The 21,553-nt window shown below is 37.6% G+C and overlaps 1 protein-coding gene across 5 annotated transcripts in view; it reads left to right on the forward strand.

Annotated features, from left to right (window-relative positions):
- LOC129569762 (protein gustavus) overlaps window positions 1-21,553 on the forward strand; it is a 124,939-nt gene that overhangs the window by 74,662 nt on the left and 28,724 nt on the right. The window contains exon 1 of one of the 5 annotated variants that reach the window (XM_055448924.1): window positions 18,654-19,662. The exons of 3 other annotated variants lie outside the window; for them this stretch is intronic. In XM_055448924.1, the coding sequence (XP_055304899.1) occupies window positions 19,643-19,662 (20 nt within the window). In that variant the 5' untranslated portion in view covers window positions 18,654-19,642. Of the gene's footprint in view, window positions 1-18,653; window positions 19,663-21,553 lie in introns of those variants that run through there. One more of the 5 variants, XM_055448925.1, reaches the window with a different exon arrangement.

Below are 21,553 nucleotides of genomic sequence, written 5' to 3' on the forward strand. Positions count from 1 at the left end.
TTCGGCCACTGTTTCTTTATTTAAGTTTTCAATAAATCAAAAATTGCTGTGCTGATAGCACAGCAGCGAGACAAGAAAGAAAAAAAAATTAAACTAGAATTTATTCCGAAAACACAATCATAGTGGTAGCATTGGTAGCTGCCATTAAATCGGTTTATGGGGCTCCAAGTCGTTGTAATCGCACATTTGTTACATCGAGCAAATGGTTGCAAGGGAAATATTGAGGAAGCAGTGCAAAATTGTATGTGCAATAGGATCATGTTTGAACTATACATTGCAAGCGAACATTTATGCCACGATTGTTTTCTCTAGACATACGTATGTTGTCACTTCAAACTTGATCATTTTCTCGCATATTTTCTGTAGTCTCGAAACTTTGATTTCAACTCCACGTTACACATACGTATGGAAAGTATGATTCGGAAACATTATTGCACACACTGGGAATTAGACGAAGGAAAAAAGAAACCGTCAGCAATAAGATTTAAGACGGCGTCTAACATTTAGAGTGTCAAGCATTGCATGGCACAATCATGTTGACGGATGAAAACAAGACAAATTTTCCGGTGAACAATTCTATTGACTATTTGAATTTGCTGTAATGAGTGTTTATGGTATAAACTTGAGCTATTCGATGTAAGGTGACAGCTGTTAATCGATATTTACGTCATTGGCATGTTTCACTGGCCCTTTTCCCCCTACACCCTCCAGCTCAGGTTCATGGAACGAAGAATTATGCTCCAAGAAAGGCTTTCTACATTGAATAGAGAGAATTCTGGAATAAACAATTGAAAAGAATGCCCATGCAGAAATGTTGTTTGCTTTCTTTTCATACGGAATGTGTTTGTTCTTTCACCCCTGACGCTAATTACAACAAACTGCATGAAACACCCAAAGAAAAACAACACAATTCTACCGCTCACAATGGCCTCTCTTTCTCTCTCTCAGGTTTACGTTTTAATATTCTTTTCAAAATTATGAGATAATTATTTCAATAAATTAATTTTTTTCATGCTCTTGTACCTATGTACAAACACATTCACTTGAACGAATGGGCGAAATTTTTGTTTACGGCTGAACTGAATGTGTGGGAATTTTCTCTTGCTCCCAGTTCAATAGCATTTGGTCGGATGAACGCTGTTGTTGTTCTTGTTGTTTTCCGTTGTTGTTTTTTTTTCATTTTGATCATGTAGCGTGTCGTCCACGTTCAATTGCAAGGTACTATTGCTACTCGTCGTCGGCTCTCATTGTTTCCACTGCTCGTAAATACAAATTGTGATTCATAATTTGTGACACAGAACACAAACGCGGAACCAATTTGAAGCGGACTATGCACATGATATTTGTGGGGAATGTTAATTTTTGCGCTCATAATTCTTCGGGTTCAAGTGTAGAATCGTACGTTATCTTCAATCGACATGCCACTTCTCTTTATTCTGCAATGTCGTAGTAATTCATTTGTTTCATTGACATGAAGAGAGAGCTCATGGTTGACTTTGTCTCGTGTCCTGTGTACTTCATATATGAATGCATAATGACAGTCGATCGCATGTGACTGAGTGTATCTCTCTCTCTCTGTGTGTGTGTGACTTGAGCGCAAAAACCCAGTCGAAACAACAACAAAAAAGTTAGTTAGTTCAACGACAAAACCGAAAGCGATGCGCTTTGTTTCTTTCGTTGACCCCGGCGTCTCGTACGCGAAAAATAAAAAGAAATCGACACGCTGTTAAATAAAAGAGGACGATTGTCTGCGGTGCATGCATTCGTAATGATTATTATTATTTGTAAGTCACATTGTATGTTTCAGATAATCAATCGCCATTGCCAGAGTTCATTGTTCGAAGGTCAATATTAATTGTATGCTTGAAATCGATTTATGTGCGTTTAAAAATAGCGCAAAATATTCTCTCACTCAGTAGTCTGACTTACTTAGTTCGCATATATCGTTTTTTTTCCTCTGATGACCCTTTCAACAGCAACGCACCGAAGAAGAAGACAAAATATATATCAACAACAAAAACAGAAACAGAAAGAGCAACACCGAACACGTTTTCGTATATACACTCACCATATGTCGTCGAGAGTGTACAATCGAATTAACAACCTTGACGAGTTCATTTGAATCGAAGAAGGAATGAAACGACCGAATGAAATACAATAAAAAATTCATTACGACAACAAAAAATGTAACTACGCGCAGAAATCATCACATCGATTTTATTTCGCTTATTATTATTATCGTTTTCGTTAATTTGCTGACGAAACGATATTGTGGCTTGTTTTCTTCCGCCTTGTGCTTCGATGATTGTGTAGTCTTTTTTTGCTGTCGCTGATTTTTTGTTGTTGTGGTTGTTACTAAGGCTTTTCATCCCTGACGCAGAGAGAGAGAGAGAGAGAGAGAGAGAGAGAGAGAGAGTGATCGCCCGAAAAAAAAATGCTGGTGGAAGTTCCATAATTTCCATGCACAATTCATGCTGCTGTAGCATAAACGTTTTTATTTACCGAACAAAATTGAGCATCTCACAACATGGAAATCAACAAGAGAATCCTTAAATATTTTCTTCATTCGCTATTTAGTATTTCGTGGTAATTCACGTCGTAATCGTGGAGAATTCTTCTGAAAACCTTCAGCGAAGCGCACAGGAAGAATAAACGCAAGATAAAAAAACTGCTCGCGTTCGGAGGTAAAACGAAATATATGTGCGTCGTTGTTGCAAAAGAAAAGTCAATAACCGAAACAGCACGCATTCGAGCAAAGATGCGGATAACGAAGTTTCAGCATAATGAAAACATTTTCTGTTCTCTTTCCATTGTGATGTGGCGCGTTGTAGGTCTCTATTTTCCTCGATACAAGAAGCGCTGCATATGCTTAACGACGTTTTTTTCTTCTTCAGTTTAATTTTCCTTGTCCAAGAATCTCAGAATTTTATACATCGCCGTCGTCGTCATAAATGCAGCACGTTATGAACATATAACGAGTTTTGTTGACTCGTTTGATCTCTTTTTTCCGTTCGTTTTTCTTTCTACTTCTGCTTCTTCTTCTTCATTTTCCTGTGTTGATTCATTCAGCCAAAGAGGTTATGCGGACATGCCTTTTTAATCAACTGAACTATATCACAAAACAAACGGAGTAAGATAACGACACGCAGACACAAGATTCTATAGTGTAACAGAAAAAAATGCGAGTGTACAAATAAACACACAACAACGTCGTCCCAGGACGATATAATGAGCGAACGCAATCACGTTAAAAATTTACTTCTTGATTTTGTTCTCTCGGTTCTGTCTATTTTGCTTATTCTGCGTATTGTACAAAGCAAAACGTGGGCTTTAATTCTAATGGGAAAAAACCGAAAAGTTTGCGTTTCAACTTCCGGAACCCCTTGTCCATTGATATTTGCCCCGTGTTTGTTATGTGTAATCAGAAATTATGAAAGTTTTCCTCGGCATCTGTTTCCTCCATTGTAACGCGCAAAAAGTTCTTGTGCTCTAAGCTGTTTCAGTTGCAATGATGATGGTGGTGATGGTGGTGGCGCGGCTGCAGAAAAGAATGAAGAAAAACAAAACGTGAGCACACTCTTTGCGATGATAGTTTTAAACGGCCCTGAACTTATTTGTAATTGCGAGTATTCATATCATTATGTCTATTTTTTGTGTGTGTGCTGTGCTGTGTAGCTTCACGAAGCCGAAAGAGAAATACATTCGAAATCATTCATTTATTCCGTATAAACACATACGAGCGCGCGACTCATGTCGAATCCATTCATAGTGCCGTGCCTTGGAATGTGCAAAAAGGTAATACTCGTGAATTTCAACTCTTTTGCTTTTTGCTTTTGCTTCTGCTGTTTGCTGGTTTCATCGTTGCACATTTCAGGCTCAAGCGCCTTTCGCCTCTCTTTTTTTCTTCTACTTCTTCTTCTTCTTGTGTATTCACTTCTCTGGCAGCGTTTTATTGGCATCAGTTTCATGTGTGTACGTGTGTGTATATGTGCGCTGAAGCGTTTGCATATACGATAAACACGAAATATTAAAATGATCCAGAATGGCCGGATAAAAGAATAAAAAAAACAACAACAACAGCTCAAAACAATTTAAAAACAGATTGTTTGAGCTAAATTGTGCGCACATGTTACTGTTGTTTTCATTCGAGAATTCAGCGAAACTGCGAATTCACTTAGCAGCCGTCGCTACCGCCGCCGCTGTTGCAGCAGCAACAGCAGCATCGAACGAGATATATACATTCGAAAATATAGGCAAGTATGCGGAGTATGTTGTTAAGAACAAATAAGAAAAATTAAAATTTAGCGAGAAGAGAATGGAATGGAATGGAAAAGAATGACGGCACAGATAGCAACATGTACACACAGAAGAAGAAAAAAACACATCGAAGAAGAAACGAGAATGGGTTGAAGAGCCAGTATAACCAGAAACATTATTTTCAGTTGCTTTTTCCCAGTCGTTTTTTTTTCTCTCTTCTGTTTCTGCCTCGGCTTCGATAAAATTGCAATCCACGCTTGTTGGTGCATCAAAGCGCAAAATTCACAAGTATTCACATACGAACGGATCGGTCGAAGCAGCAAGAACGATTCGATTGTTGAGAGAGCATCGACATTGCCAAACACAAACAACTCAAGAGAATTCAATAAGAAAGCGGAATCACGAAAGATCATTAAACTTTTCGATGCTTGAATTTGTGTGTTTGTGCGAGCTAGCGAGCGGGAGAGAGAGAGAGAGAGAGCTGCACCAAGAAAAATGAAGAAAATTTTGTGTGCGTGCGTGCTTCTCTAGAACTTTTTCAATGTGTACAGAATACTGATGGTGTGATTGGCATTAAAAAAAGTAGCCAGAGTGAACGCATCCAAACGACATGCCATCCACATGAAATGTCTGGTCATGTATCGGTTTCGATATTGTTCACGAAGTAATATCTTCCGAAGAAAACCTACACAATAATTTTCGATAATGCAAATTCGAATCAGTTGCTTCCGTTGTTACTGTACGTAAAGTATTTCCCATCTCAAAGGTTTTGTGGTGATTTGTCTGGAAAATTAAATTGTTTGTCTTTCGATACATTCTCTAACACACAACTCAATTGAATCTCCTGAACCACGTTCATCAATTTGTGTGTAGCATAAACACAATTTATACTGTCTTTCATTCGGATGGTCTAGACGGGCCAAAAATGCGAATAGCATAAACAAAATTGCTCCTCACAAAATCGAACAAGTAATATCACGTTGAGAACAATGTAATTAAAATGGAAAACCGTTTTATTGTAAATTATTGGTTTATTTTTGGATTAATATTCAGTTGTGTACAGTACGCGTTGAGAAGATTATTGCACTGGCCAGTTGAGCAAAGCAGACACAGAGAGAGGAAATGAGAGGCCGATAAACCAGTAAAATTTTGTGTTTATAAATATTAAATGAAATATATCGTTCTTCCTTGAAACATCGATGCAAAACGAAATCGATTGTGCGTTGTTTCGGCATATTCGATATTCCACACAGGAAGCTAATTTTATCGGTTGTCGTTTGCCTCCTTTGCTCTCTTTGGTGCAAATTCTAAATAGTAGCTCGTTTATGTGTGTATATATGTACGATATTTTTTGCAACTAGAATTCCATATATATTCATTCCGAGTACTCGTTCCGTGCGCTTCCTCACCTTTCATTCGTCTTATGATTTTAAATTGCCATTTACATAGAGAGAGAGAGAGAGAGAGAGAGAGAGAGAGAGAGAGAGAGAGAGAGAGAAGGAAAAGAAGAGCACACAACAATATCTAGCAATATCAAAGGTTGTGCAGGGCACTTGTTCGAAGGATATTTTTTGTTCACCGTTCATATTGTATTCATCGTAGGTAGATGTAGCATGGCAATTGCATGCACGAATATGCGAATCAACGAAAATTTGTGTGTACACATCGTGCTTTTCACACACACACACACACACACACACGTATTATTATGAATATTATTTGCTATGATAGACGTTATATTCATCGTAATATTTTTATTCTCGTTGTGCGCGAATGCGCGAGAACAACGCATGTACGCCGAAATGATCGCACGCATTTACTCAGGCAATTTATTATAATTTCAGCTCGTGGTTTGTTTTTTATTCCTTTCTTTCCACACACAAAACACATTCTCTTCTCGCATCACGTATGCGAGTGGCAAACTTAATAAATGAACAAGGCGTTCTATGTTGGTTGGAGTTGTGCCGACGAAAGTTCGTTGCCCGTGAAATCTGAGAGCGATTAATGCACACACGAGAACGTCCAAGCGTCCGTTTTGTTATTTTCTTTTTTTTTATTAAAAATAATTTTGCTTCATTTTCTTGGTTGATGTGTTGCTGAGTAGTCATGCGTCGATGGTATCGTAAGCGTTGCATTCGTTCGAATCAATGATTTTCTGCGTTCGATTCGCAATTAAAGCATTAATCGAAACGACATAATAACCAAATGTTTATCAAAGTCCGCACAATATTATCGGTCGGATAACAAGAATCGACTAGAACAAAAACAGCACGTACGTATTCATTACAACGAACAGAAAGAAAATAAAACTCAATTTAAGCGCAACGCATCGCAATCTAAAACCTGGAGCGCCGAATCCAGCATTCGATGTTCGAATGATGATTATTATCAATGTAAAGTCTGGTTTGTGCATCGAACGAGTTACGTGTGAACCGAACAAATGCGCTTTGATTACATGGCTGTGTACAGATATTTTGTGATAGTCATCTTTTGCCTAGCTCCGTACTTCGCTGTACCTGTATATTATGCAGCTTGTGGTTTCGGTAAAATACAGAGCGATTCTTTATTTCTGCAAGAATCGAAAAAAGTCGTGCAGATTCCTGGGTTTCATGGCATTAAATAATGCAGTAATATGGATTAATCACTGCGAGAGAACGATAATAACACGAAGAAAGAATCGAACATTCCAAAGTTGTCGCTACGCTTCATGCGCGCTGTCTTCTTTTGGTGAGAAGTTGTCGAGACAATGGCACAACATACGGGTGATGGATCTAGCAACTCAATCAGTTTTCAGTAATCACATCTCGTGTCTGCGCCTCAGGTGGAATGAAAACAATGACAGTTTTTCTCCTCTTCAGTCTATCTAGACCTCGTCGTCCTCCTAAAATGTCTTCGTCTTCCAATGAAATTGAAATTGTGGCACATTTCGATGCAACATACATGTTCATTTTCCCTAGAAAACATGAATAAATGCAAGACGCATTTTCGTGGGATAAAACGCATTAAAACAGACACACACACCGCGCCGAGTTCAAAATTCTAATTTAACATATTTCTTACTAATTATACACATCATTCTGTGCGTCATTCGCTGTCAGCATGGCGATAGAGATGCATTGCTGGGGATTTAATACAACTTCGAAAAGCGAAATACCTTTCCAAAGAACAAGCCCAGTGAGGTCGAGCCAAAACGTTCCTACTTTTCGGTGACAATGAACAAAATACTTCAACAAACGCTTCAGAAACGAATAAGATATGGAAAAAAATGGAAGAGAAAAACAACAAAAATCAGACAAATCTCAGTCAGCAGAACAAAAATGAAAAGCAAGCGTCAACACGTTTCATGTTGTTGAAATCCACGCTAGGAAGCGAGAGAGACGGGCCGCTGAAAAACCAAAACAAACACGATATCGAATCACACTCGTTTCTCAGAAATTTTTACGATATAAACAAGGTTAAACTCGTGGCTACTTTTCAGTCTCATAAATATAGGTATACATAAGAAACCATAAGCCATTTCTCTTCCATCGTTCTTTTTGTTCGTCTATTCGATGAAAAAAACATTTTCTCCGCGTGTTGCTATGGCAGTCTAATGAACTTAGAAGATGTTTATTTATACAATGACATTCAGACCAAGGCACATGCTCACACACCGAATTCAACGATAACGAAATTTGTTTTCGTTAGCACCACGCTAATATGTTCATTCAATAATGTCACCAAATAAAATGCGTTAAAATTTCGAATCAATTACTCAATAGATCTATTTTTGAAAATGCGCAGAAGAAGAGAGAGAGAGAAAATCCGACACTTTTGCTTTATAGAACGTACATTGTACTAATCGCTACGGATAGAATAACAAGTGTGGTTCATGCTTTGACATAGTTTTAACATGAGAACAAAATTGGTATTGTGGTGTTAAATTTACTTGGAAAACCACAACAAAATATGTAGCAATCGTGATGAATGCCTCGGAGTTTAGTGAACATGATTCACACAGTGTGAGAACAGTAGATTTTGCCAACTTCATCACTTCCGTTAATTAAACGTATAATATTACCCAATAAAGAGAATGATATCAAATGAAATTCCATTTTATTTTGCTCATCGGGTTTCAAGACCTGAATTGAATTCTGAATAAGTTTTTCTCAGGACGCCTCGTACACCGAAAGCTTTACGTTGTGCGGGATAGCAAATGTAGTTCATGAGCTGGAATTTAAAAATGTATACTGAATTGTTGTGACTAGGAATAAAATGGCACGACGTTTTTGCTTTCTAGCTGTATAGAAGCGAATAGATTCCACAATTTTTTATTCCACCCAGCCAAAGGAGAGAGGGAAAAAAGACAGTTTAGATCCACACTGGCGGTTTGTCATCGGACATTCCAGCACTCTTTCTGAGTTTTTTGCTCACGAAGGTTCGTGCATTTTTTCTTCGCTTTTCTCGATTTTAGTGCACATTTTCTTTGCTTATTTTATTGTTGACCGTTCGCCCGGTTACGTAAATTTCAACTCTTATTATTGCACCCGATGGTAGATTTCATTACCCTGCATATAACGCTTGCTGTATCGCAAAGAAACAACAATTTATGTGTGTTACACCGTATTGCCATTCATATGTCCTTTCTATCTGCCCGGATAAATGGGAATTGTTGTGCAATATGCTTCGCATTTCAGATGAAATTTCGGTTACACCGAGCGGAGATCAAGTCGCATGAAAATTGCATTTTATAAATGGCACATTGCATTCAGTGTCTGCCAGCCATTTATTTAACATTCAACCAAAAAGCATACGGTACCGAAGATTTTTGGGGCTCAAGATTCAGTCACCGGTTGTCGTTTTCTATCTCTCGACCTGATCGCATACAAAACTGCCACACAATCCACAACGTGTATGTGTGTGTCTGTTGCATTGGATATATGGCCTGTTTCTTTTATTCTTTCACATTGAGCAGTTTGCGCGCACTATGTAGTCACATAATAAACAGCAGGTGCAAATTTTTCATCTTATTTCATTTCAAATCGAAAGGAAATAAAGAGAAAGAAAAAAGATCGGTTGTGTGTGTGTATCTGTGTATGTGCAATGTGTACGACGTATTCCAATAAAGAGACAGTTCGTTTCGAAATAAATGGACGAATGAGTATTTAAACCATCGAAGGAAGCTGTGGTTTTTGGGTTGAGAGCATTGTTATAACAACTGTCGATTCTGCCACATACACATACTTCTTCCACTCTTCTCACTCGTCGAAATAATTTGCCGATCGCTCGATACGACCTGTCATTAGTTTATTCGATTGGTTTTACTGCACTCTTTTGTTCATATCGCATTCGAACGACAGAGATTCGATGCATTATACTTCCATAAATTAGGCATTCCAATCGGGTAACGGTAGACTGCAGCCGCAGTGCACCACTTGAGTGGTATTTGTTTGTGAAAGAGAGTGATATCGCGATGAAAAGTGAAGAGAAGTGAGTGAGAGAGAGAGATAAAGAGCAAAAAAATGAAAAGTACTCCAAAATTGAACCATATTCCATGCAATGTTTGACCACAATCTCTTTACAATCACTTTACATTGAACCGCACAACACCAATTAACAACGGATATACAGGATAGAGAATGACTGAGTGAATTACACACACACGTCGCTGCTATGCCCATGCAAAATTCAAAATAAACCATTCGATTTGAAAATGGCCATGGTCCATTTTTTTTCGTTTTGGGAAAGCAAACCAGATTCAATTTGTGCAATTTAGAGACAGATACTTTTCAACGCGTCTCTCTTTTTCCTCGCTGTCTCGGCCCATATCATTTTTAATTAATAGAATGTGTGCAACGACAACTCTCAAGGACAATGAATGCACAATTGCAATAACAGCCACTTAAATGTACTTTTCTTCGAAATTGGCTGACACTTTCTTCTTGTTTTGGGTTTTTTTCTGCTTCAGCATAGACCAAATTTCAATGAATTGTTTTCGCATTTTTTTTTTTCATTTGATTTGTCTAATATTTTTGGAAGTGAATTTGTTTTTGTTCATGAAAAACGCTGGAACAAAAATACGGATATGACCCTATACAATCAAAAATGAGCTACAAAGATAAAGACTAACTCAAACATTGCGAAGGTATATCATCTGTGGATTAGTGCAACATATTGGAACTTATTTCGGTCTGAAACGAAACTAACGATATGAACAAAAAAAAAGCAATTCCGCGTTTGTTTGTTGGCGAGAGAGAAAAAGAAGCAAGAAAAAGGTTTCTTTTTCGTTCGAATGGAACAATACTCCAGCTTATACCTAATTTAATGTAGATAGATACCTGACTAAAAGTCGCATTTGTACCTTCACTCTTGATTTTAGTTATTTCAGACAGAGGAAAAAAACTACCCAAAAGTAATGCGTGCATGTGCGTTACGGTGTGGGACAATAGAATCGAAAAGGCTCTTAAAGTTTGAAGGCATTCGATTATCTTGATTTTGCTGTTTGCTGGTCGTTGTTGTTGTTGATTTTCGTTTCTACTTCTCTTCTCCAGTTGTGTTCCACTGATTGAAATCCACTGTATCGAAATGCGTCGAACGCGCCGCATGTGCACACTGGCCCAACATGTTATTGTAACCGTGTCATTCCTAGTTCGTCATATACTCAGATATCTCTGTATGGCATGGGACTTGTTTTTATTCTTAATGATAGGTGTATGCTTTTTTTTCTCTCTTTTCGTTGTTTCTTTCACATATTTTTCAACGTGCTCTTTACATATGGATCCTATTTATTGCCGTCTCGTATTTCGTCTATTCGCCTTTTTTCTGTCCCTGTGTATCGCTGTATTCTTTATGTTTTTCAACAGTGTACACAAAGAATGTTCATCGGCTTGAGTTTATTATATGTCTATGAATCCATCGAATGCATATTCCGAAGTATATGCAGTTGTTGTTGTTGTTGGCTGTTTATTCACCACCAAGATCATCGAGATTGTATTTGTATATACGAATCAGCAGCTAAAAATAAAGGTAGAAAAAAAGAGAACCGAAAACAAAACAAAAAAGAGTCGCAAAAGAAGACGCACACTCACACACATCCATACAATGCTGCCATAGCATTTAGAATGTTAACACGTTGCACCTGAAGCCGTGTTTATGTAGGTACATATCAGCCCGGTTTATGTTTGCCCGTTTGAACGGGTCGCACGAATGCATGCTTGCGTGTGTATCAGTGAGTGTGTGTGTGCATAAAAACATTTGTTTTTTCTATTCTTTCGACATTTTTTTTGTGTTGTTGTTTACAATCCACCAAATTGTTTGTATACCATTGAAGAAAAAAGAAGAAGAAAGAGTACATAGATAATCGTCGATCGATGTATAGGTGAATGCCACTCCGTTCAACTGTTTTGCTCTCTCTCTCTCTCTCTTTCTGTGTGCAAGAAAATGCATTTGGTACATAGTCGCATTGAGGTGAATGAATGCATGCTCGTCAAATGTTTTCAGTGCCTCGTCGTTCAAAAAATAAGCCCACGCACAAACCCGTACTGCATTTGCACATATGTAACCATGCGTTATGACTTCCACGTTGTGTGTGTCCAAAAATGCCATAGAATTTTTCGTTCGATGAAATGACGGCAACGTTGCGTCTGGGTTTTTATTTTCAAGTATTTATTTCTTGAACATTTTCCATTCCAGATTGGATTTGGGTGCATTTTTGGTTGTTTCAAAACCATATGTTTGCTGCAGAGGATGTTCGTTTTTTCATTCGATTTATGCTATGATATTTTGTGTTCTCGGCATGAAAATCCAACCAATGCCGATGGAAAAATTGAATATATCTCGTCGTTTGGTGACAAATATCAGTTCTGATCGTGTTGATTCTAGCGACACTGGAACACTCAATAATTTTCGCAGTTTATTCGTGATGGATTCATTTGATACAGACTTAAAAAGTCAATCATTCACTTTGGATTTGCCAAAATGAATTTATCATTTCAGTAGCCGGTAGTCGGTAGCAACTGTGAAGCAACCGGCTTATTTGTGTGACTGCTGAGATTGGCTCTACTGAATAATCCATTATTCAGATTTGCCACTGGTCTTAATAAAATTCTCTAAAATTCGAATAATTGACGTGTCGTTAGCCCCACATACACACAAATTCCAACAATCATTTCAATCGAATTGGATGCTGTCTACTGAAAGTATTTCGCCTTGCCTGTCACATATCTATGCATCGCTATTTAGCTCACCAGTCCATTGCATTCATTTCATTCGTCGCCGTATAGCTGTGCTCTAGCCTCATTCAATATACGTGTCGCATTTTATACTTGTTCCTTGCACACATTTTCAGCAGATTATCGTTGACATGAGGCAAACAATCTTTGAAAGAAGAAAAAATTCTTGTGATATAACTCTTCGTTTCGTTTGAGCGCGTGCATGCTTGAATGGTACATTTGAAAATAGTTTGCCATCGTTCAAACCCCGTGTACGTGCTCCACATATCAATAAAATATGAAAAGAATCGTAGTGCTTGCTTGATTGCTGGGGCAACGTCGATTCTATTTTGTTTTTCCTTCAGTTTCCAGAATTACATATTTATCATTGCAAGTTCTGCTAAACTAGCGGAATATGAAGGAAAAAATAATATATAAATAAAAACTGCTGCATGCTCTATACTTGATTTACAAGAAAATAGAAAAGAATTGAGCTCAAAGCAGACAACATGACATTGATTAAGCTTTATATGATATTTTTATCTAGCTCTTTTTTCCTATTTCTCTCCGAATAAATTGTACAGAGAACACTTTGAAACGATTTGTTGTTGTTGTTGTTGTTGATTCGTATGCTATCAATTCTAATCGCTGCGCCGAAGCGGTGTTGGTGAGGACAGATTTTATTTTCTACTTGATTAAAAATCATTCCAACCAAGTTTTATTTTTAATATTCATTCGTTTGCTTTGCTCAATTCGCTTTTTCACTGTTTTTATATGGAATAATGAACGGTATCACATTATTTCTCCGGTTCGAACGATATGTTCGATGCGAATGGAATATCAAGGTTCTTTCCTCTTTGTGATTTCGTCTTTTGTGTATGGATAAATGTTCGATTGCAGACACAAACAAACGCATATCAAGGCAAAATAATTATCGATATGAAAACCTACTCAAAATCACGAGTGTTGTACATTTTACACTACAAACACGCATAACATTTTTTTCCAACATATGTCACGCTTTATTTTCACGCATCAAACTCATACCCTTCTTGTGTACGTTTGTCGACTGCAACGTGAACATTAATTTTAGATGGATAATTTCGAAGTAAATTTTAAAAATAATCACATTTTCTGTGTGATTTTATATCTGCGAACAGTTCACAACAGTTATGAAACAATCTTTGCCAGTGCTGTTGGATGACGCAAAACCATGTCAATTATCTGAGATGGTTCTTATCATATTACCAAGTAAAAAACTGATAGAGAAATGTACACAACATGTAATTCGCATCAAAAGTAACAGAATTCCTTCTTCTACATCTGTTTTATTAAAATTGTTTTTTTCTTTAGATTGCTATTTGATTTGCTGGAACGAAATCGAATAAAAAAACCTCGTCAAATAGGGAATGGATCCTTTGTTGAACCGAATGTTGGAAAATCCAAAAACAAAAGAGATCCGCCGAAAATGTTAGCACACAAAATACAAAGTGTGAATCAGCCGAAGTGCTTTTATTGCTTTTGTTTAGGTTTAGGTGAATCTTCTTTCTACTGCCGCATTTATTACCATTATTATAAATGGTGTGTTGAACGTTAATAAAAAAAAGTCAAGCGATTTAGTCTGTTGTTTAAGCTGTGCTTGGGTTGGGTTCGTTTGCGCGTATGGGTTCCTGCCTGCATTCAGGCTAAATCAACCGATCGCAGATATTTTCTCCATTGGCAATACGTGATTGAGGTCTATAGCCTCGCAAAAGCCACAGGCTACAGTGAGAAAAAAAATCTATATATAAAAAAATAACATCTAAAATGTTTTAGTCGATTCTAAAGTCAAGACTCGACAATTTTGTATTCTAGAATGCAGTCGGTACCTTCTTTTCGTTCGTTCTTTTCGTATCGTACGGATACGTTTTTTTTTTCTTCTTTCAAAAGATTTGTTCATTCGCTCAGGTTCAGTAACATCTGCCACTAAATGCAAACCAACACACTGACGTTTCGATTCGTTTCATTAGGTTTTTTGTTGTTCATCGTTGCCGTCTCTCTCTCTGCCTTGATTTTTTCGGTCTTTTTTGTTAGGTTTTTGGGATCGAATTTAATTTTAGTCCTTTTTATAACCTCATCGTCTGCAGCTATGTATTCAGTGTTTTTTTTTTATTTCTCAACAAACTACACAATTTCTGTCTGCTGTTTGTGAAGAACCGAACCAAAGTTGTGTCCAGAAGAAACTGAAAAGAAATGAAAAAAAAACTCTTCAATCCCAATGAAATCAGAAAGAAATCACACAACCAAAAATCTGCTCCAAACACTAACAATATTGTTGTTTTTTTATTCATTCGAAGAGACTTAGGCGCTAGCAAACACGTATGGCAAAGTAAAATGCTGATGTTGCAAAGACAGAGTTCAAAATCTTCGAGTTTGGTCGATTTTCTTTGTTTTCTTTTTTGTGTTTACTGATTCGTTTTTGCGTAAGATTCCATTACTTGCACAAACCATCGAACACGCGAACGAAGAGGGCATTAGCACCGAAGGCATACTTTCAATGTTTCTTCAGACGACCATTAAGGTGTTCTAAAGTCGTCAAACTTTTCGCATTAGTTTTCGAAACGATGAGAAGAGGAAAATCATAATGAAAGGCAATATCGTGGAAGAAAAGGGCTTAAATTAACTGTGTTTCGAACCAACAATGAAAATTCTGAAAGACTGTGCACACACAAGGTAAACCTAACACTTAGATCACATCGCGTTGTGTGTGTGTTCATCGCTAAATGTTGAAAGCATCAGATGTGAAACAGACAAACAGCGTTCTGAACGTGGTGAAAAGTTTCTCGTTGCTTGTAAGTTTTCGGTGGCGGAACTTTGTGCATACGAAACAAGTCGCAGCCGTTCGCTGAGCAATGAATAAGTTTTATGTTTGTTGACTGGCAAATGTCAGTTACGCTTTGGGCTACAAACGTACTCCCGCCATATGTTCAGTTCAGGAAGACTTGAATCGCTAAAGTCTTACCATGAAAAACTGCCGACATCATTACTGTTATTAATAAACTATCGCTATTTTGTGACAGCAAGTCTCTTTCTCTCTCTCTTCGAGTCGTCAAAAAGGGATATATTCCCAATATTTATTGCAGTAATCATTTGTAGTTTGAGCTATCTCGGGCACAACTTTTCGCTTAAAATGACAAAATGTATTCGTATAGTGACAGAGCAGAAAGGGACTGGATAAATTTCCATTTGCGATAAGAATATTTCGAAAACTATGGCACTAACTTCATTTTGACTATCTCAAAAACACTACGAGACACTTCTTTTTTTATATAACACAGTCCAATATATCTTCTGATATAGCCACATCAATTTAAATTCCAGCAAATAAACTCAACGACCCAAGATAATGACAGTATTGGATTGAGTGGAGAGCGTTTCACGTGAAACGTACACAGTTCGAATAAGCAATCAATTTTTCATTGACGATTTTCGCTTTATATAGGAATCAGTTCATGCATTGGCCCATATGAGTATTCAAGCCACGTACAAATACGCGCAGATGGTTGAGAAATAAAAATGAGATATAGTTCGGTGCATTTGATTTTCAAGTGTCTCAGACGGAATGTAATATTTATTTTTCGATAAAGTATCAAATCAAATCAAATTTTAGACCCAAAAATCCTTCGGCATTTTGATAAATTGTTATATTATTATCGTTCTGCTGCTAAAGACCTTTTTGATTTGCTTGCTGCTTGAACACTTCCCTATGCTACTTCAAATGTCGAGTTTGAGCAACGAATGTGTTTGAAACTGGAATTTTTCGATTCGATTCCTTTCGACTGAATTGAAGCTGGATTGGTGACTGATTGATGCACTTATCTCCAGCTGAGAATCGATTAATAATTATAAATGCACAAAATGAGTAAACAAAAAAGCAGCGTTTCGAGCGAGTTAAGAGTCGAGACGAGTGGTTTGTGCCGTCTCTCTACTCAGAAAACGGCCATTCTTGTGCTATGTCATCAATTTTGTTGGAGAATGAAATTGTTCTTTTTCTTCCAAGCAGGATTTAGTTTCTGGTTTTTTGTGTTGATTTTCATCGTGATGTTCTCTTTGTGCGCGCACACACGTAAACGAATAAAAAAAAACGTCTTTCAATGGAAAAAACAAAAAAAAGGTTTTTCAACCTTTTGTGCCGGCTTCATATTTTCATTTGGTTCATTCTTTGTGTTTCATTACATGAATCTCCCTTATTTTGTCGATTTATTTCGACGCCCAGACTCACATCAAGCGCACTTATCTGTGGATGAAAGAATGGGCCTGCATGCACTCTCTGGGACAAAGGGAAGTGATCACTAAAAATTCTCGATGCTTTTTTTCTTCTTCGTCTAGTTTCCATATAAAAAAACCGAACGCCAATCGAAGACCGAATTAAATGATTCGAAGTGAAAATTCTGTGTCTAGAAAGTTCTTCCATCGCACGAAGTAAGTAGGTGAAATGAAAAGAAAACGAATGAAAAGTCAACCAACAACAAAAATTGTTTATGATAGTCAATCTGGATGCAGCTTGACAGCTGGTACATTCATTTTTAATCAGTTTAACCCAGACTGAACAGAGAATACATCATCATCATCTTTTTGAGTCGCACAGTCTCTCACCAGAATCCAAACCATGTTTGTTCAATATAAATTTTACTTAATATTTCCATTGACATGCAAGGCAAACAAACATAGATAGAACGAGAAAAAAACCCAGTGACAAACTTCACCGAACCAACTTGTTTTGTTTTATGCACACGTTTAAACTGTCAGAATAAGTTTTCGGTGGTTCTGTGGATATTTTATTAAATGAGTTATTTCGCTGCGAGAGCAATCCATTGAATAAATTAAATAAACGTCAGAATTGTGTTATTACAACGTAAACAGAAGGACAGCGCTAGATGGATAGAGACGAACTTAAGACACACATTTATCTTGGGGCAACTTTTGATGCGGATTGCATTTTGAATCGTTACTTTTGGGCCAAACCCTCTCTTGAATTCATAAACAAACCATAAGCGGAACTACATACAGAATTTTGGCTCTTCATCTCGAAATTGCATGAAAAATATTTCCGAAGCAAATTCATGAGAATTATACACTCGCAATAAGTTCATGAGATGTACGATGTGATTTTATGTGAGCTGCGTATTATTTTCTTCTTCAAAACTTTAGTCACCGCACTGTGATGTGATTTAATAAGGCAATGTCGATAACCGCAGAGCAACGAATGAATTATGATGCGACTGAAATTGAACTGGTAGCAGTTTATGTAGTGGTGAGCCCTCAATACATGTCGTCCGTCGTTGTCGTTGTCGTCGATAGAACGATGAAGGCAATGAAATTAAACCGAATGATGCTCGAATAGACACACAATACTGACGATGATGAGCCAAATGTCTGTCCCATCGATTGCACTCGCTCGGTGTATCGAAATCATTGGTTTATCTTTTGAAACACGGTTTCAAGATACAACATACAACAGCTAAATTGAATTTGAGAAAGAAGCATCCGATATTCCGAGATAAAACTTCGAGTTTTTGAGTCTCGTTGGAAACGAAAAAGAAAGAAAAATGCTTACAAAACGACGAATTTCGTACTGGTTCATGGATGTAAGCGTTGCTTGCCGAGAGAAGAAAAAATATTGATGGCAATCAAAATGACGCTCTGTTCACATGTGTTGTGCTTCGAGCGTGTGTTTTTTTTGCCTCACAATTTTACAGATGTATTTGCCACTCGGTGAGTCGTTTTCAGTTCGTTGCAGTATTTCAACCACAGCAAACACAAACGAATACATAAAAAATGAATGCGTCACTCCCTGTTGTAGGGAAATACCTCAGTTTGTCAACGCTACCAAATGCATTGCCATAGTACTGTGTGTGTTTGTGTTTCACAAGCGCACGCACGCAACGAACACCACACTCATACACGCGCACACACACAGACGGAGTCACATATACAAAATCAATACACAAAGCCAGCCGCTTGCTTGTCTGTACAACTACACACAAACGGAAGCGTTGCGATATGGTGGTATATAGAGAAAAAAAACGAAGTAGACGCTACCTTATATACTAGCTCAAAATAAATGGGTAAAACGACGCATGGCTGCGATGCCAAGCACCAACACAAGCGCACTGTTCATTGTCTCACGCTCAGCTTCTCTTTCGCTCCCGTTCCATGCTTCGTACGGCTCGAATGGGCATTATACATACATTGGCCCGAAAACGAAGCGTACACAGAACGCAGTCGATAAATATTACCGGATATTACCGAAACCATTCGTCGAAAAGTACGCTGTTACATGAGTCGAACGCTCAGTTTGGTTTTAGTCGCGTCGCAGCAGCTCCCCAGCTACATATTGTTCGCATAAGCCAAGCGCATAGAGAATACAGAAAAAAAAATTCAAAGTTTTTTTTTCCAATCTACAAAAACGCAGAAAAATCAGCCAAAAATTTGAAAATCGAAGCGAAAAAGTTCATCGTTTAACCAATAGCTAAATCAGCTAGTCGAAAAATAAGCAACAAAAATATTTACACGAAGAGTGATTGAAAGAAAAAAAAAGAACCGTTTCTCAGATCTCATATTCGGCTGATGTGGAACTCTAACTGGATTAATTCCTAGAAAAAAAAATCTTTCGAAACCAGAATATTTTTTTCTCTTTTGAAATAGTGAGAGTGTTTATGACAAAGTGAACAAAAGATAAATCGTTCGAAATTTTGAAAAAACTTTATGTTTGAAATTACGTTGCTTCGATATTGCAAACAACGCCATAAAATTTGAAGCGAAAAAAAGAAACAAGACAAAAATTTCAATCGAATCCAGAGTGTAAATGCTTATCGAAATTATAGCTAGCAAATGGCAGTAGGGCGACCGAGAAAATATGCAAAATATTCGAATCTACTCAATGTTTTAACGCAGTGAAAAAAAAAACCAATAATTTTTTCATGAAGAAAGAATCTATTTCGAAGAAGTGCATTTTGTAGAAAGAACCGTTACGAAACAGAAAAAAGAGATTGAGAAAGAGAAACCACGTTGAGAAACACACGAAGCGTCTGAACGAGTGTTGGATTAAAAATTTGTTTGTCCGGAACAAAACACACAGTGCATCGTTATTTTCCAGCCATTTTGGTGGAATAATTTTTGTTTCATAAGGAAGTTCAACAGAAAAATCATCATAAATGGATTTAGCACGGAAAAGGTAAATTCATAAAAGACACACAAAAAAATTCAATTCGTCATGTTTGACCTCCGTTAAAATTGGCTCGCTAATACGAAACCAAATTTGAAGTGAGAAACGCAAATAAATTTCATGTCTCAATACATTACAAGCAACGAGCCAATCGACCGTCCGACCGACCAATTCAATGCCCATGCGCAAAGGCGTGTGCGCGCGCAAAAAAAAATTCAAATTCAAACGCGGTCAAATTAGATAAAAATTGATTTGTCCTTGTCTTTCTTCGAAACTCAGTTTTTCGCATTTAAATTTTTCGCCTTGCATCGCGCTTTCAAATTCGATTCACACATTGTCGCAATCGCCGCTGCCGACAACGACGACGACGACGAGATATATTTGCTTTGCATTTGGATTGTGGCATCCAATTCGCACAATTTAACCCGAGCGACGCTAATAAAATTCACTGAATTAAAGAGATGTACGCACAAATGAGATGAACATCGTCCGGCCAACCAACCATGAAAATGCTTTATTTGGCTTGCAAGCGATATGATTGCACGGCGAACGACATATTGAACATAATCACATGTCGTCGGCTGCTTCTTCGGTGTGCTCACTTCTCTCTCTTGTTCATATTTATAACGGCGTTTAGCCGCATTCTTCTTTGCAACAAACCTCATTGCAAAAACACGATTCGAACGAGAAAAAAAAACCCAACCCGATAAAATTGAACCGTAACACATTTCAAGCTAAACGATTATGCTGTATCTCCATAATCGTCTCGATAATATGCATCAAAAGTGATTAGCAGCATCAGCAGCAGCATCGTTCATTTTGCAGTTTCGAATGCGAATTTGGAAATTGTTCTCTCGATGTGTGTGCTCTATATATTGTAGCAGCGTCATTCGTTCTATGCCAATGTTCACATCCCGAAGAAATATGGCTTGTGCGCGCGCCGCACTTTTTGCAAGAGATAGTGAGATTTTACAGCTAAGTGACTTTGTGCAAAATGGTTCGTGTTCTGATTTCTCTCGTGCGCGTCATCGAGTTGCACTCGTTCTCAGAGAACAATCGGGACTCGTTCTTCAGAAGTTCATCGACAGATATAGTGATTACAGAAACCCATAGTTTACATAACGGCAATTTTGAGTTCAAAACGACGGAATCGTTGAGTAAAATCGTTTGATTTTAGTTTTCTGAAGAAAATTCCTTCCCAATCCGTACCAACGAAGAAAATGCGCAAACCATAATAATGAGAATATGAAATTTCGTTATATTTTGTAAAATTTCGTGTTCAATTTTGCCATGTTTGAAATAGGTACGAATTATGTGTTTCGATTTTTTTTCTGCCCCGTTCAACGCTATGTATTTGCTTGTACAATGGAAGCCAGCAATACCCAAAGGGCCACATACACACAGACACACAGCGCGCTAATGCGAAAGACACACCAATACGCTGAAAAGTGTTCTCGCATCGAAATGATAAATCTATTCGTTGGCAGCAATTTTGCAGCTTTTTCTCTTGCTCTCAACCGAAAATGGTGGCGTTGCCGTTTTTCCCATCTTCTGTCTCTATCGATCGCATTGTGCAGCACATTGAACGGAAGAAACATCAGACGACGATTATAAATGAGAGATACGCTTTGAGCTCAACGGCAGAGAGCTGAACAAAAAAAGAAATTCGGTGGAGCTATTGAAGAGAAAAAGAATGGAACAAAAAACTAAAAAAGAATAATGAGCATAGATAATAATGCAGTTAAATTGGTTCAGATGAACGCTACGTGTTTCGTCAATGTTGTTCTCGGCTTGAAACTATGATCGAAAAGAAGTCGAAAAGCGCAAAATGAATTCCAAAGGCTTCGCACAGCAAAAGGAACGATGGAAAGTAAAGAGAACCCAAAACCGAAACACACAG

Source organism: Sitodiplosis mosellana, unplaced genomic scaffold (assembly GCF_009176505.1).
Source record: "Sitodiplosis mosellana isolate CC-2019 unplaced genomic scaffold, AAFC_SMos_1.0 Smas_scaffold_42, whole genome shotgun sequence".
Classification (NCBI taxonomy): Eukaryota; Metazoa; Arthropoda; class Insecta; order Diptera; family Cecidomyiidae; genus Sitodiplosis; species Sitodiplosis mosellana.